Consider the following 18,664-nt stretch of genomic DNA (forward strand, 5'->3'; position numbering starts at 1 on the left):
ACGATTGTTTGCCTCTGTGTGCCCTGCGTTTGACTGGCAACCAGTTCAGGGTGTACCCCGCTCACTGCTCAAAGACAGCTGGAATAGGTCCAGCACGCCCGACGACCCTTGTCAGGATTAGCAGTTTGGCACATGGATGAATGTTGTTAGAGATTCGCTCACTCCAACTTATTTTGCAAGAACCACACGGGAGACAAGTAAGTCCTTTTAGACACCTGCAGGTGGAGAGTCCATCCGTCGCTGTGCGTGCAGCGATGTTCGAATGGAGGTCTGAACTCTCCACCCTGCAAGGGCATATTTATTAAGAGAAACAGAGTGGGGGTATGAGTAGGCTGGCTAGAAAGCCCTTGTCCTCTAGTCTAAACATGTCAGGGGATGTTTTACGACCTTGTGATAAAGAGGACAAGGTAAGGTATTTATTACCTGTTGCATTCCAACATAATCCTACGATAAAGATAACCTGGAAAACCCTAACAAATGTAACAGCCAAAGACCTACAACAAAGTCTCTTGGAGCCTAACAGAAAGTTGGCCATGTTGAATTTCCTTTAAAAATCGGCGTAACTTTGACTAAAAGATGTTGTAACATTAATCACATGATCCTATTTTGTCAAACTTTTGCAGTGTCTAAATAATTGAGTCTAGGCCCGAAATAATCTACAAAGAAATTTTTCCATTTAGTGGTAGCACCACCAACTGCATACAAGAAATAAATGTTTTATTCTTTGATATTTTTCTCCGAACAGGTTAACCACACCTACTTCATATTTGCTCGGAAACAACATTTTTTGGAGTTAAAGAACGACATTTTTGAGCTTTTGAAAAAATGATATTGCCGTGACAACGCACAAGTAAAAAAAATCTTAATTTGGAGGGTTTGCATAGTTATCAAGCCTGGCGAAATCAACAATATTTTGTTAGTTTATCTTGTGTTTGCAAAGAAATGCTTCATTCGTGCCCCATAAAAATGTTCAATGAAAAAGCCCTGGTTGTATGTTTCATCAAAAACCACAAAAAGTTTGAGGCATATGTAACAGTCCAAGACCTACCAAAAAAGTATCTTGAAGCCATATGACAAACTTAACAGGAGGTCCGCCGTTTTGAATTTTCATTCAAATTTGCTCACATTTCTACCATTTTAAAGCAATCCTCCAAGAGATTTCATTCAGTTATGATTGGGTTTTTTTTATTTTAAGATGTTCAAGTTGTCAAGTAGTAAATCTGAAGTCTTTTTTTGTCAAACACTGTTTTCAGTGGCATCGTGCTGTTTACCAAGAAAAAAAGGAGTGAGGTTTCTTTATAGCTGCTCCTACATAGTGAATCTTGCACTGAAGCTTGATTTGCAGAAAATCACAAATTCAATTAAAATAGCCATATCTGTCAGGAAAATCACATTTCTAAAAAGTCTAAAAAGAAATGACAGATCTACTTGTATAATTCTATCTAGACTGGTGCATTCTGGGAGTGTCCGTGGCTCTCCTGCACAGAGTTCTGACCTGGTGTTTGCTACTCGGACCGGCACAGGACAAGGAATCGAATCACACATTTTTCGTGTGGAGACCCATTGGGATCTGTCTTCATGGACAAGAGCCCTAGTGCAAGGTGCACATTCCGCTGCAGAACTCATCAAAGAAGTCTCTATTGGTAAGTGTGAATCCTTCGCATGTGACTGAAATCCTAAATGAGAATATTTCAGAGTTGCCTATCAAAACTAAGCACAGAAAATCAACACAGGGTTTGTATGATCAAAAGCTGTTGCTACGGCCAATGTTCCGTGGCCGTTTAACTGTTGTTATTGTTAGTCTGAGCTCTCCACTTGTTTCTCCGTGATAACCGAATTTTTCGGATTAAAAGTCGCTCCGGAATATACGTCGCATCAGCCATAAAATGAACAATAAAGGGAAAAAAAACATATCAAAGTCAAAGTCAAAGTCAGCTTTATTGTCAATTTCTCCACATGCCAAAGACACACAAAGAAACCGAAATTTCGTTCCCCCCTATCCCACGGTGACAAGACATGGCCCACAACAGACAAACAAGTAAACAAGTATAACAACAGCGTGCTGAATAAATAATGAATAAATAACACAATAAATAAATAAATAAATAAATAAATAAATAAATAAATAAATAAATAAGAGGAGCAAAAAAGGAGCATGTGCGCGTACAGCAGACATTCCAGAAAATAGCGCAACAGTGCCGCATGCTACGCAGAAGGGGGTAGCGAGTTCAGGGTCCTAACAGCCTGGTGAAAGAAGCTGTTGGCGAGTCTGGTGGTGCGGGAGCGCAGGCTCCTGTACCTCTTCCCAGAGGGCAGAAGGTCAAACAAAGAGTGAGCCGGGTGACTCACATCTCTCGCAATCGAGGTTGCCTTGCGGGCGAGATGGGAAGTGTAAATGTCCTTCAGGGAGGGGAGCGAAGCACCAATAATCTTACCAGCCGTATTCACTATGCGCTGCAGGGCCTTCAAGTTCTGTTCAGTGCAGTTACCACCCCAGACAGCGATGCAACTGGTGAGGACGCTCTCAACGGTGCCACGGTAGAATGTAGACAGGACTGCCTGAGGAGCACATGCACGCCTGAGCTTCCGCAGGAAGTACAGGCGGCGCTGAGCTTTCTTTGCTAGTGACGAGGTGTTTGCGGACCAGGAGAGGTCCTCACTGATGTGCACCCCCAGGAACTTGGTGCAGCTCACCCTCTCCACCACAGCACCATCGATGATCAGCGGCAGGTGTTTTGTGTGACCCTTCCGGAAGTCAACAACGATTTCCTTGGTCTTGTTGACGTTCAGCAGGAGGTTGTTGTCCCTGCACCACGTGGTCAGAAAGTCAACTTCCGACCTGTACGAGTCTCGTCGCCCTTCGTGATGAGACCCACCAGAGTCGTGTCGTCAGCAAACTTCACTATGCGGTTGTCGCTGTAGGTCGCAGTGCAATCATGCGTCAGCAGGGTGAAGAGCAATGGACTGAGCACGCAGCCCTGGGGGGCCCCCGTGCTCAGCGTGATGCTGGCGGAGATTTTGTCGCCAACACGCACCACCTGAGGCCTCTGACAGAGGAAGTCCAGTAGCCAGTTGCAGAGGGAGGTACTGAGGCCCAGCTCGTCGAGTTTGCAGAGGAGTCGCTGCGGCACAATGGTGTTGAAGGCAGAGCTGAAGTCCACAAACAGCAACCTCACATAAGAGTCCTTTCTCTCCAGGTGTGTGAGGGCCGAGTGGAGGGCAGAGCAGATGGCATCCTCAGAGGACCGCTTGGCACGGTACACGAACTGGAAAGGGTCAATGGTAGGGGGGAGAACGGACTTGATGTGCTCCATGACAAGCCGCTCAAAGCACTTCATGATGATGGGCGTCAGTGCCACGGGGCGGTAGTCATTGAAGCAGGACGGTGCAGGTTTCTTCGGCACAGGAACGATGGTGGCAGCCTTGAAACACGAGGGGACGATGGCCTGCTGCAGGGAAACATTAAAGATGTCCGTGAAGACACCTGACAGCTCCCCAGCGCAGTCCTTCAGCGCTCAAGCCGGGATGTTGTCAGGGCCCGCCGCCTTACGGGTGACAATAGCGGCAAGCGCCCTCCTCACACCGTCGGCAGAGAGGCGCAGGGGCTGCTCGTGTGGGGGGGGAGTGTTCTTCAGCGGGCAAGTGCTGTTCTGGGCGTCGAAGCGAGCAAAGAAGCGGTTCAGATCGTTCAGCAGACGGACGTCGCCCTCACAGCTCCTCGGCGCGGGCTTGTAGTCCGTGATGGTCTGAATGCCCCGCCAAAGGCTACGTGCGTCCTTACTGTCCTTGAAGTGGGTGGAGACCTTGCACGAGAACGCCTTCTTCGCTTCTTTGATGCCTCGGGACAGGTCGGCCCTCGCTGTCCTCAAGCCAGCCTCATCCCCCGCTCTGAAAGCCTTGTCCCTGGCCCTTAGCAGTCTGAGGACAGCCCCTGTCTGCCACGGCTTCCAGTTCGCTCGAGTGACGACGGATTTCGAGCAAGTCACATCATCGATGCACTTCGTGATGTAAGAGATAACAGAGTCAGTACACTCCTCTATGTCCGTCCGATCGTTGTAGGTGGCTGCCTGCTTAAACAAGTCCCAGTCAGTGGTGTCAAAGCAGTCACGAAGTGCATCGGAGGCACCCTCAGGCCACACCTGAATCCGCCTCCGAACCGGCCTGGATGCCTTCACCAATTGTCTGTATGCGGGCAAAAGCAAAACGGTGAGATGGTCAGTGTTGGGTCTAAATACGATTAGACATTAAATTACTCGCTGGAATGAAGAGGAGAAGACAACCAGAACAGGTTTACTCGCGAGGAGAACGATAGAGAAAGCAATCTCAGTTACAACCTCCATCAGTTCTGAGTCCTTACTCCACGTGCCCCTCTTTTTAATGTTATGGTTGCCCTGGTTACAGAGGCGTTGCTACACTAAAGGGAGGGGGGATTGTGTCTGTAGCAACGCTGATTCGCAAAAGAATGTAGTGTGGTGTGAATTAGCACTTCGTTGTTGGCTCTTGAACCCCCGCAGAGACCGTCCTCAGCCGTCTTCCCTCACAGTTGGCTGACTCCTTCTCGACTGTGGTCAAATACCCTGAAGCACGTTGATTGCCGCTTTGCTGTGGAACAAATGCAACTAGACCTTTGCTAACTTTGTCTACTTGGTAATTAACACATAATAATAAGTAACTTGTCCTAAACACTTCAACACACATTAAGCAAACGTGAGGTAACCGGTATGCAGTTCCTTAAACAAACATTGAGTAAATATGGGATAACTTTTATGCAACTACTTCTAACTGTATGTAACCTTTAACAAAGAAAAACAGGTCTGATAAACTACAATCTATGAACCAAAACTATATCTAACTGCAAAGGAATGAAGTTCCTGTGAATCAAACAAAGAACATGTCACCTATGCAAATAAGCCCTGCTCATTGTTAGTGAAGGCCTCTTACGGGAACCAAAACACACAGACAACATAAGGACAGGAAGGATACAAATGGCTGACAGGGATCAAAAGACATCCCTATCACTAAAAAGGAAGAACCTAGATAAAAGGAAAGATAAGCTCGTAAAGTCGAGGCCTCCAGGTCTGGCAGGCCAAAGCTTCACTTAAAATTATTCCAACAGTCAGAAAGGCCAAGATGGGGGAGGGGGGTGGCTTTGAAAGCTCCCTTTTGCGCAGAGTAGACTAGGTCCAGGAAGCTGTCTCCACGTGTCGGAAAAGTAACATGCTGGTGAAGCCTCGGGAAAACAGACTTCAGGTTGGCATGATTGCAGTCTCCAGCGAAGATGGTGAAACAGTCAGGGTGCGCTATCTGCCGTTCACTGACAGCCTGGTACATTTCACCAAGCGCTGCGATCCTGTCGCCTTCGATGTTGGTAGGCGGGATGTATACCGCGACTAGCAGAATCGCGGTAAATTCCCTCGGCAGGTAAAAAGGACGGCACTTGATGATCACAAACTCCGCAAGTGGCGAGCAGTGCTTACATACCACCACAGAGTCCCGGCACCATTCCTCTCGGATGTAGATGCATATTCCACCTCCTCGCGACTTTCCTCCTCGTACAATGGCACAGTCCGCCCGATAGCACGCTAGCCGCTCCAGATGCACGGCAGAGTCCGGAATGTTGTCAGTCAACCAGGTCTCGGTGAACACGAGCACACAGCAGTTCCGCACCGTCCGGTTCGTAGACCTCAGCAGGCGAACGTAATCCGTTTTGTTGTCCAGCGATCGAACATTCGCCAGAAGAATGGAGGGCACCGCCGGGCGCGCTGGGTTGGCCGCCAGCCTGGCCCGGACGCCTCCGCGCTTGCCCTCTTCTGCCTCCTCGCACACCGTTTCCGACGGCTCCCAACCGGGGGAGGAATAGCGGGCGAGGTCGGCGACGTTTCAGGACGCACCGAAGTATAAGTCACATTTTGGGGGAAATTTATTTGACAAAATCCAACACCAAGAATAGACATGAACCAGCAACAACATGCTAAACGATACGGTATGCTAACGTGACATAAACACAAACGAGGAGCTGAGAACGGGCCTGACGTAACATTAACAGTTATCCAAATAACTATAACACAAATAATACCTTTATCAAACCATCTGTGTCATTCCAAATCATTAAATCCATCGATCGTCCTTTATGTAAACAACGCAGAGTGTGCGCTGCGCCGCTGACATCGGACTCATTGTCAGTTGCAATTCAAATTATTCCACAGGCCCATATAACGATATATAAGGTATACGTACTATATCAGATAATTATTATATAAACAACAATATTATCAAACCATCTGTGTCACTCCAAATCATTAAATCCATCGATCAAAATCTTCGTCCTTTATGTAAACAACGCCGCGTGTGCGCCACGCCGCTGACGTCACACTCGTCGCGAGTGTTAGAGATTTGTTCACTCAAACAATATCTTGCAAGAACCACACGGAGACAAGTAAGTCCTTTTTGACACCTGCAGGTGGAGAGTTCACTCACTCCAGAATGAAGTCTGAACCCTCGTTCCTGCGATGGGATATTTATTAAGAGAAACAGAGTGGGGGTTTGGGTACACTGGCTAAAGCCCTTGTCCTCTAGTCTAAACATGTCAGGGGATGTTTTACGACCTTGTGATAAGGAGGACAAGGTAAGGTATTTATTACCTGTTGCATTCCAACATAATCCTATGATAAATATAACCTGGAAAACCCTAACAGCGAGGTGCAGTTCAAATTATTCCACAGGCCCATATAACGATATATAAAGTATATATCAAATAACTATTATATAAACAACAATCTTATCAAACCATCTGTGTCACTCCAAATCATTAAATCCATCGATCAAAATCTTCGTCCTTTAGGTAAATAATGCCGCGTGTGCGCCGCGCCGCTGACGTCGGAATTGTCGTCAGTTGCAGTTCAAATTATTCCACAGGCCCATATAATTATAAACAAAAATGTTCTCAAACTATCTCTGTCACTCCAAGTCATTAAATCCCGTGATCGAATCCTTCATCCTTTATGTAAACAACGCCGCGTGTGCGCCGCGCCGCTGACGTCAGTTGCAGTTCAAATTACAGTAATCCCTTGCTACATCGCGGTTCGTTAATGTGTTTTCACTACATCGCGGATTTCGTTCCCCCAAATAAAAAAAATAAAAAAGATTCAAAATAAAACTTTTAAATTGAGGAATTATGTATGGCACTAATGTTGCCCACTCGTCACCAGAAGGCAGGGAGTGCCCATACAATTGCAGTGCAAAATTATTATAATAATAAGAGTTCTAAAAACACATTTAAGAGTTTTATACCTTGTTTTACAAAAATCGTTATAATAATAAAACAGTTCTAAAAACATATTTACAGTATGTACACTTAAAGTCCCAATGATCATCGTCACACACACATCTGGGTGTGGTGAAATTTGTCCTCTGCATTTAACCCATCCCCATGTGATTTTTGATCCATCCCCTGGGGGAGAGGGGAGCAGTTAGCAGCAGCGGTGCCGCGCTCGGGAATCATTTGGTGATCTAACCCCCCAATTCCAACCCTTAATGCTTTGTGCCAAGCAGGGAGGCAATGGGTCCCATTTTTATAGTCTTTGGTATGACCCGGCCGGTGTTTGAACCCACAACCTTCCAGTCTCAAGACGGACACTCTACTACTAGGCCACTGAGCTGGTTACTTGTACCTTGTTATTAAAATTGTTATAATAATAAAAGCTGTTCTAAAAAGATTTTTACATTATTTGTTAAGAATTCTCCATATTATTTATATTATTCAGCCGTGCTTTGATTTGAGGTAGGGTGCTTTATTTTGAAGGCTGTTGTTGGATTCTGTCCACAATTTAGGGAGCGCGTTATATGCGCCTCACGGCAAAAGCCTTTGCCAATCACCTGTTATCCAATTTACTCACTGCGTGCTCGTTTGATTTCTTCAGATTTAGGAAAATGCAAAGACACTGAAGCAGAAATTAGACTCACACAGATTGGTTGAGTTCAATCACAATTCTTGTTTAAAAAAAAGCTCTGTTTTCAGGAAAGTACAATACAGCGCTGGGCCCTTCAAGAGCGAAAAGTCTCCATTCAGAAAAGGCAAAGTCTAAGGTTGTTAGATCAGTTTTATATTCGGTAGCACATTGTGGGCCGAGATTGATGGGTGATGAGTCTTCGGGGTGGGGCAAGTTCGAAGGAGAGTCTGCTTCCATGGGAGTGGTGCTGGTTATGGGCGATTCGGTGTGTAGGTGGGGGGCTGTTGGTGTGTGTGTGTGTGGAGGGGGGCTGTTGTCTTCCATCCCGTCTTTCGGCCTTGGCGACCATCTTTGGCCAAGTCTTTGGGTGGCTCCTTCTGGCACCTGCTGGTTTTATCTCCACGCGACCTGCCTGTGAACATTCTTCTCCAATCTTGGACATACACTGTCGTACCTCATTCTTTTAATTTTGTCATTTTGTACGAAATTATGTTAGCTTTTTGCTGTGACATCATTAATCTATTGCTGTTCTTTTGATACATCATGTCTTTGCTTATTCTTAGTTTAATCATGCTTCCAACCGTATCTTTTCTTTGTTAGGCAAACTATTTCCCTCTGTGCAGAGTGTTCAGTAGTAATCAAAAACTGGCGTCTAGCATTAGTCAAAACACAAGATACAATCAAGTACTGAACGGTCAAGACGACTCTGGCCGTGTCCATGATTCAGAGAAAAAACATTAGGCATGCATTACACAGTTCCTTAAGGGTCATTAAGCTATTTAGGCAATATATCAAAAGTCATTTGTTATTTCAAAGTGCTCAGAAATAGATATCAGATCATACAGTTATAAAAACCTTTCTCATCACCACTTATCAAAAATGTCTAGTTATGTCTTCTTTATTGATTTGGTGTGTAGGTATAATTATATGCTTAAAATGTTTCTTTTATTTATTTAATATGTGAATATACTTGTTTGCTTATGTACTTTATTAATGAGGTTTGAGCATATCTGTTTTTGTAGCTAGGCAGGACTTTTTGTATTTTGACCACATTTCCTGCACTCCCTCTGTTGACCTCAGTTTTACTGAGGTCACCAAAATCGTTGATGCCACCAGGGTCCCTCTGTTGGCACACCACGTCCCTCTGTGGAGCCGCTACAAGTCCCTCTGTGGGGCCGCCAATGAGTGAGAAAAATAAATATAGATAAAATTCATACCCAGACATTTGTAAAAGATGGAGAGTGGAAAGCCAATTGGCCTCGATGACATCCCAGTGACAGCATGGAACTATCAAGGAGGGATGGCAGGGGAGATTCTTAAAAAGCGAGAAGTTCCCCGGAAAGGTGTTGACTTCTATTTCTTATTTCAGACCACGGCGATGCGCAGAACTGTAGTAGCTACAGAGGTGTTGTTATGTTGATTAAGCAAAGCATGAAGTTATCGGAAAGAATGTTAGAAGCGAGGCTTGGAAATCTACTGGCCAAAATAATGGAGAGTGTGGCAGAGACAAAGATAGGACATGCAGATGGTTGGTGGCACAGAAAGATATGGAAACGATCGCTCTGCAGTCGCGGCCCCTAACAGGAGCAGCCGAAAGAAGTGGAAGATGAGAAAGAAAATGTGAAAGAGAAATACATAAACAAATAACGAAATACATACATACATATATAGTACATACATATAGACAGACAGACATCGAACGATTGCCCATTCGGTCACTCAGCCCTTCAGTCAGTCACTCAATGAATCAATCAATAAACCAACCAACCAACCAACCAATCAATCAATCAATCAATCAATCAATCAATCAATCAATCACACAGGTGTTAACTAATTTGTAATTGTATTGCAAGCAATTTAAACTCTAATGAAATATGATGATTTCCATATCTGTTTTATCAAATTCTAATCCTACTTTACCTTTGTATAAGGCACAGGTGTCAAACTCAAGGCCTGGGGGCCAGATGCAGCCCGCCACTTGATTTTATGCGGCTCGCGAAGACAAATTGTGCTTTTTATTCATGTATCATTACTCGAATTGCAAATTGTCTTCACTTTTAATAATATTTTATTTTTAAATATTAGACCAGTTTTTATTTGTCTGATTTGAAAGCGAGTTACTTGTCAGTTTGTTTTGTAGCTTTTACTCTATATAATATGAGGCGCTCACACATTTATTTGGGTATGACAGTCATACCGGTCCTCCGAAAGAAGCTATGACTACACTGCGGCTCGTGAACAAATGAGTTTGACCCCCCTGGTATAAGGGATAGCCTTCTCATTGATCAATCACGTAGCTTAAATCATGCTTTTCCTCCTTTGAAGCGACTATGTACTTCAAACCCAAACGGCACCATTTTATAGGGAAAAAACTTGTTGAATCTATTTGTTTTCGACATAATACTACTGCAATCATCTTAAATTTGTTCGGTTTATCAATCCCTTCCATTGTTTATCCTGCAAATGAATCACGTGAATAATGTGTTATTCAAACTTTAACGTTCATAATCCACCTGTTCCCAATTTGTTTGGAGTCTGTATGTTATTGTTCTAATTTTTTACATTTAATACTCTCCCACCTATTTGATCCTATCTTGTGAAGGTCTACAGTTTATTATAAGCTATTTTGAAACTCTTCACACTTGTTACCAGGCTTTGGCTCCATCTCATGATGTTGTCTCCCATTCACTTCATTTCTGCCAAGCTGCTTCTTCTCCTCCGTCCAGCATGTTGAAGACTTAAAAACCATCAAATCTGAAAACACTTAAAATCTCACAATTCCCCCCTTTGTTTTTTGTTTTTTTTTCTACCTCCCCCTTTTGACACATTCTAAAAAATGTGTCACAATGGTTAAAAAGTAAAAATAACAATGTCCATGGTGACATACCCATCGCCAGCTGGACTTCGGTGTACCTCCAGATGCCATCCTAGCCTGGAATCACCAATTCTCAGTCCCTGAAACTCGACTGGCAGCATCTCACATGGCTGTATGAACAAAAGCCACCACCCACCTGTAGCTGTGCATGCAGCTCTCCGTACAATAAACATCCATAATACCAAAAAATAAAATTCATAATGATAAAAATAAAAAAATAATCCACACACAGGCGCATGTCAAACGCATGAAATAGAAAATTGGAGCCTGCCGAGCCTGTCATGAAACCGATCACATTTACAAACTCATTATGAAAAGTAAGGGGTTAGTTGTTAATGCATGTTCACAGACATGACACAAAATTCTCCAAGACTGCAGTTGACAACCTGCAAAGTAAACGCAAGTTTAACAAATAAAGCACAATCTGCTCCCTGGCTTGCTGTTAGAGGCTGCAATACAATTAGGTAAAACATCAAAACAAAGCAAGTCATCACAAATTCCGTCACATACATTTCGTCACACTGTCAGGTAAGTCCAGAGTTGTTGTCATACACTGTATTGGCTCAGAGTCTTGATTGTCAATTCTGGTATAGTCACGTCTGGTCATAATCTTGAAATGGGCCTTCTCCATTGAAGTCTTTTGTTGTCAATGGTGCCCCAGAGTAATCCTAAACCCATATTTAGTCCAAAATGAGCCCTGATCAATCTTGCTTTTTCACATCTGTAGTATCTTTATATTTTTCAGGTGAGAGGAATGTTATCCTCTGCTGTGATCACATCACCCCAACCTTGACTCATGTTAACCATTCACAATACACAAACACCACATCCCAAGTACAGACTTGACATTCATACAGCATTACAGACAAACTGTCATCCCACAACAAACACATAAAACATACAATATTAAATTGTAAAAAGAACCCTCCGCACGCAAAATTTTCTCCTCAATTAAAATTTCCCTTTTTTATTTTAAATCCAAAATTAATATCTAATTGTCTGGTCTCCTGTCCTCACATCGTTTGCCAATATGCATAATACTGGAACATGATTTAACTCCCCATTTAGTTTGCTCACATCTCACACTTAGACAATTTGACACTTTGTGTTGAGCTGTAACTTCAATATTTCCACCTTCCCATATTTCTTCCACTACAGTTCCATTTTGCTTTCAGTTTAAATTCATCCCTCCAAATAACTACCTCTGGCAAAGAACCAAAAATTTTTAGAGCACTCCCTTTTACTGTTACCTTGTTCCTTCATTCATCTCCTCACAAGCATTACTGACCCTCCTAAGAAATAATGATACAGAAAATAATGTTTAAAAAATATACACAGCTTCCTCCTGCCACTTACACTATAACCTTGGATTATCGTTCTCATTTTTGTTAATGCCAATTCTTAGAATTAAAAAGAAATACTTACTCTTGATAATTGAGTCACGCTATATTACAAATTTTGAAAACCTTCTTCCATCTTCCCCCTTTGTACCTATCAAAACCAATTAAAAATATTTTTGCTGTCATGATCATCATTGTGGCCCTCACACTTATTGTTCATGTATTTTAAATTGGCAATTTTTTGTACATTTGAAGCCCTTTGAGACTTGCTTGTGGGCTATATAAATAAACTTCACTTGCTTTGACTTTATTATTTAACTTCTTCTGCATTCTTCTGCCTCTTTTTATTTATTTATTTATTTATTTATTTATTTATTTATTCATAGCTTAACCACTTCCACGTAACCCATCTGATTCACTTCATTCCACTCCCAACACACTCCACATACCCATGCCAAATATTCTGAACATTCACGGTCCCCGAGAAATTCAGAAACCCCAATCCAATATTTCACCATCCATTCTTCATGGCACCTCCAATATCCCTTATCCACTTCCACACAATACCTTCCATTCATCTTCTTTCACTTCCTAGATTCAAATTTCACATCCTCACTTCCAACATTGCGATAAAATTTTTCAAAATTTTATTTTTTCCCTTCTAATTTCTTCTAGTTTTCCTTTTTTCTTCTTTTTTTTTTCCCTACTGACTCAACCCATTTCAATTTTTTAACTGTTCATCTTATGCCTACCTATTCCGAAACTTCCCACTTGTGGAAAATTTCAAATTTTAGAATTCACGCCCAATTTTACAAAATTCTTTCTATATTTTTATCAATTTTCTGACCAATTCAACACGTTCCAAATTTAAACATAATCTTGTAGCATTCCCCGAATTTTTTATTCAGCCTCTTTGCCGTCACACGCAATTTCTACAGAAATTAATCCACCCATCCATTTTCTGAACCGCTTAGTCCCCACGGGGGTCGCGGGCGTGCTGGAGCCTATCCCAGCCGTCATCGGGCAGTAGGCGGAGGACACCCTGAACTGGTTGCCAGCCAATCGCAGGGCACACAGAGACAGACAACCAATCGCACTCACACTCACACCTAGGGACAATTTGGAGTCTTCAATCGGCCTACCAAGCATGTTTTTGGAAAGTGGGAGGAAACCGGAGTGCCCGGAGAAAACCCACACGGGCCCGGGGAGAACATGCAAACTCCACACAGGGAGGGCCGGAGGTGGAATCGAACCCGCACCCTCCTAACTGTGAGGCGGACGTGCTACCCAGTGCGCCACCGAGCCGCCAACAGAAATTAATACTTCTAGTTATTATTGTTAATCATCCGTGGCCCTCCTAAGGACAAGCCGCACCAGTAATGGATGGATGGATGGATTGTTAATCCTAACCCCAAGTGCCTATCATAAATTGCCATTTAAATCAATTGTCGCAAGGGTCATGTCAATGTATTTGTTATTTAAAGCCCTGCTGTATTCTTTTTTTAATTATGTAGTGCCCTGTATTACTACTTTGCTGACTATCCAGAATTCCAACTTTCTTATGGCCCCTCACCCCTTCAAGCTGAAATATGCATCCTATAAGTCAGTCGCATTTGATGTGTAATTAAATTCTGTTGTTTTGATAAAGGTCAATTAAATTTAGCAATTCAGCCTTCTGTTGCCCGAATCCAAATATTCACTGGTCCAATTATAAAATTTCATTATTTCAGTTAGATTAATTATGTCTTCGAAATGCTAAGTTACATATAAAAATGTATGATTCAAATGATTTAATTTCTATTGATCAATGTCCACTTTACAAAGTTTCTGATCACGCTGTCGTATAATTTGTCAGTGCATCTTCACTGTCCATATCTATGTATTTTGTTTTTTTATCCCCGTTTCAGTGTCAATAAGCAGCCTTATTATTCCCTCTTTTATCAAAACTCCTCAGTTATGTCTGCCCCAGCACCCAAACACACTTCCATCCCTTTTGTCCCACACTCCACCAACTTTGTAATGCTTCAGCAGTCTGTAGCAATGTGTCCAGTTTGACTTTATGTGACTCGTGCAAGTCTTTAGCAGCCTGTCCTCTTAGATTCTCACGGTGATGATTCAGGGCTGGACCGTCCGCCATTCTCAAATGCGTCCATCTTGTCTTTGGTCTTTCAGTCCATTTTCTTTTTGATCTGCCACTGTGTGTATTCCACCAACTGTATGGTTCTTGTCCTGTGAAGAGCCGTGCTTGCCCCCTTCAAGCATGATCATACTTCCTGTTGTTCTCCCAAAGGTCAAAGGTGTCTCATGACCAGGGACAGTCCTCTGTTGATTTTGAGGCAGCCAGTAAAGTACAAGGACTCAGTTCAGGACTTGTGCCACGCGCTAGGGCAGAACACACTGGGACACAAATTTCACAAAACTATCTTCGTGTTATCAGTCTTCCTGTGTAGTATTTGTTCCTTACACCCCAAATCTTCCCATTAACATATTGTATCCTATCAGTTGCGCACACTCATCATCGTACTATCAAGCCGCCCTTATCAAATGCTTTTTATTATTATGAGTAATCCATCCACTCTACCCATTAACACGGCTAAAATCCTCGTTCCAGTGTTTATCATCAAATAAAGTTCCGAAATCCTTTGTAATAAACTGTAATGTAATTTAACAATCTACCAACATGGTTGTATATGCGGTGAATGTTATTGTTCAATCTATTGGTCATACAGCGCCTGTGTTCCAAATATGACACTCCTCCTTGGTTTACCATCTCATAAGTTATTGTTGTCAGCAGCGCTAAATGATAGTGCTTGAAAGTGAATGTCTTATCGCCCAATTTAAAACACATGCCACATTTGAGCTAGTATTTATTCATTTATTTGCCATCCTCATGTTAGCTGGCATGTGTCAGAATTAAAATATAATTTTGCTTTTAATTCTAAGTCTTTCAAAATTGCTATATCCTTACTGCACCGAGATAAACTGTTAAATATATCTTTAAAAACAAACAAAAACAATCTATGCTCCTGCACAGACTCTTAAAAGTGGCACCCAAATGCCAGATTACAAATCAAACCTCCTCCTTCACTCTCACATTTTTGATAAAACAGTCTACTTATCTAGACACTGTCATCACATACGAAATAATGGCCTGCAAATTAAATATAATGTCGTTGCTCTGGTCCCTCAAAACATGTAACTAGGATTTGGACAATTATTAACCCCCATCAATTGATCAATTATCTCCTCACTAAATTCCTAGCCTGTTAACCTATCTGCATAAAGAAGACATTTACAATGCAGGGGATAAGAGAATAACAAGGAACACCTTAACAATAAACAAAATAAACCCAACCCACAATCAAAACCAAATAAACTAGGACCATGACATATGTAGACCAACACAGTAATCCAAATATTTCCCTATTAAAATTTAAGCCTCTTTGTGTAGAGCACCATTGATTTCTAATCATTGACCTAATTTTATCCTTAATTTAATCCCAATCACGAATGCCCACAACTTAATACTTTACTTGGTGTTCTTTTGATAAAAAGTGCCCCTTGCAATGTCATTTTTATTTGTTGTTTATTTACTCTAAGTGATTCCAATCTTTGACTTATCCTTACATGTGTCCTTATATAGTCTGATGTCATAACCAATCAACAATTCCTCCTAAATTTAAAATCTGCAATCATAATTTAATTTTATCCAATTCTACAATGTATGTTCTCTCTTACTCTCACATTTTTATGAGGGCTGGGCACTCTCCTCGTTGGACGAGTTTCTGCCCACAACCCTCAGATTATTCTATAATTTCTAATTTTTACATTTAACAATGCAAATCTGATAAACCATTGTCTAGCACACCGTTTCCGTGCACCAATTTAACGCAATTCCATCCTTTATAACGAACTGATACACAAAGACAAACATACACAAACAAACACACGGGCCCACAACATAGACATGACAATCTTCCCAGTTGATAACAAGGGTGGGGGGGGGCAACTGAAGTGCGGAGAGCCTCGCCACCACCACGTCGCACAATGTAACCCCCCACCTCTGTCCAAAATGTGCATTTGTGCCCACCTGACCGTTTGGCCCAAACTTTAGAGCCGCACCCTTTTGAAAACAAAAATGGTTACAGTTTAACCCCACCACACAACGGGATATAACCTTCATGCTAATTAAATATACATTCTTTATCAAATTCTTGTTAAGGCATTTTTCTGACTCCAACTCTCATGCGAAATCAAAATAAAATCAACAATTTTATACAAATCAACTTATTGTTCTTCATGAACCACAAATCATCACTTCCATCCCATGAACAGCACCACAACTAATCACTCACTTCTTCAGCTGCGCCGCTGTCCCATCTGACAGCCAAGCCTGCTTTCCCCACAATATCATCATAGACACACTTCAACAATTATGTAGCGACCTGGTTAACCCAGTTACCCTTCGCCCTAGACAACAATATAAGTCTCTAAGGTCGCACTATTGAGGTCGCCAGGCATCCGTCCTGCTATATCACCGATGCCTTCACCATTTTTTTTAATATTTTTTTTTTCGTTTCACGAGTCCCCGACTCGTATTGGTGGCCTGTCCGATCCAATCGACCCCGACCTTAGGCAACAGTGCCTCAGTGTCTACTATTGAGGCCACTCAGGTGCCCATATGCTAGTCACTGGCATCCCACAAGTTCCAGCGGTGTGAGCGCCCTTTGCTGATCAGACAAAGTCCTCACCACCTTTCTCTTAATTCACCACGACTCGGACATCCCAGATGTCCCTCGCCTTAGACAGCCCTATAATGTTCTAAGGTCACACTATTGGAGTCGCTCGGCATCCGTCCTGCTATATCAGCGACTCCTTCACCTGTTTTTGTATTTTTAATTTTTTTCCACAAATCACTTTTACCAAGTTCCACACAAACACACACTTCTATACAACCACCATTCCTGAACACAGAGCTGAAATTATTAATTTTTGTATTCCGCTTTCACTCCACAACATTGCTGCACTGGGAGAGAGGAAAAAGGTTCCCCCTTACCTTTTGTGCCGATCGGACTGCAATATTGTTGAGCAAGAGCGGAGAAGGAAGAATCCTTTGTGGAGCATGCACTTTCCCTTCTGAAGAAATCACGTCGGATGGTCACCACTGTTTTCAGATAATACCATTTCAAATCATTAAATCTCCTGACTCTGGAAGTCAATGATTGGAACTCATTGTCAGTGAGGCTCCAATTATTCCACTGCCATAGTGCACCCTCATGTGGTTTGAAGTGAAAATAACATGTGAAGTGATCAACTATACTAGTAAGTAAGTAATGTGTTAATGATCAAGTAAAAGTTTTTGAATAATTTCACATATAAGTTGCTCCTGAGTATAAGTCGCCCCTCCTACCCAGACTATGAAAAAAGAACGTGACTTATTCTCCGGAAAATACGGTACTAATTGGTGTCAGGTGTTGCCACCAGCCAAACTGATTAGACCCACCAAAGAATGAGCGTGCGAGCGTGTTTAGACAGCCAAAACCATAGTAGAGCTCTACTATCACCTACCGCCAATTCACACATCAATGTTATCGCCTTCCTCTGTTGCCATGAGGAGGGATCGTAACAGTTGTACTTGAATATCATCCAACAACTACAGCAAATCAGGGCACTTCAAAGAAAATGTAGTGATTCTTGGACTCACAGTAGTATTTGTGTACGAGTTCTTTAGAAAATGAACATTATTCACTTGTGATACTTGAACCAATCACTAGTAGAAGCGTTTGTCATGTCTACGTACTGTATATAGTACCTCCAAGAAGTAGCCAGAGTGCTTCACTTTTTCTGCATTTTGTTATGTCAAAGCATTATTCTGAAATTCATTTCATTATAAGTATTTTTTTTATACTCCTCAATAACCCACCCATTGATTTTATTCCATTTATTTGGTGTTAGGTCTCAAGGCCAGCAGCTTGAGGGAACAGACTTCCCGCTCTTCAGTTGAGCTCTGCATTATCTGAGATTTTGGTATTGATCAAAACTGGTGCCTGTATTGCTGACATCAATACCAAATACTTTTAGGTTCCAAAAATATGATGGTATTTTGAATTGCTTGTCCTTTTTAATAAATAAAATTGTGTACGGATGTTTAAATCAGGGTTTTACGCTGCCAATACAGATAATAATCATCCATAATTGTGATCAATTGATCATGTGGCTTCGGTGGGAAATTCTATAACAGATCTTAAATCTGCAAAGATATGAACTTTGCGCTGTTGAGACAGCAGACAAGAATGTCCTAGAGTTTTCATAGAGGTTGCCCCCAACCATGACAATTCTCACGTAAGATAAAACATTTGATAATCATAGTCTGAAGATGTTGAAAATCCAAGAAGGACTGTGAGACTGTGACATACAAATGAGTCACCCAGAAATTAAAATCATTATATATTATATATTTCTTTCCTACTCAACAAATTTTCCCTCAAAAGATATTAAAG

The 18,664-nt window shown here is 42.1% G+C and overlaps 1 protein-coding gene across 3 annotated transcripts in view; it reads left to right on the forward strand.

Moving 5' to 3' along the window:
* Window positions 1-18,664, forward strand: part of sntb2 (syntrophin, beta 2) — a 180,702-nt gene that overhangs the window by 139,692 nt on the left and 22,346 nt on the right. For 2 of the 3 annotated variants that reach the window (XM_088377780.1, XM_088377781.1), the window contains exon 5: window positions 1,447-1,643. In XM_088377780.1, the coding sequence (XP_088233906.1) occupies window positions 1,447-1,643 (197 nt within the window). Of the gene's footprint in view, window positions 1-1,446; window positions 1,644-18,119; window positions 18,318-18,664 lie in introns of those variants that run through there. The other variant, XM_088377782.1, reaches the window with a different exon arrangement.

This window comes from Syngnathus floridae, chromosome 6 (genome assembly GCF_059516105.1).
Source record: "Syngnathus floridae isolate MCC-2025c chromosome 6, RoL_Sflo_1.0, whole genome shotgun sequence".
NCBI lineage: Eukaryota > Metazoa > Chordata > Actinopteri > Syngnathiformes > Syngnathidae > Syngnathus > Syngnathus floridae.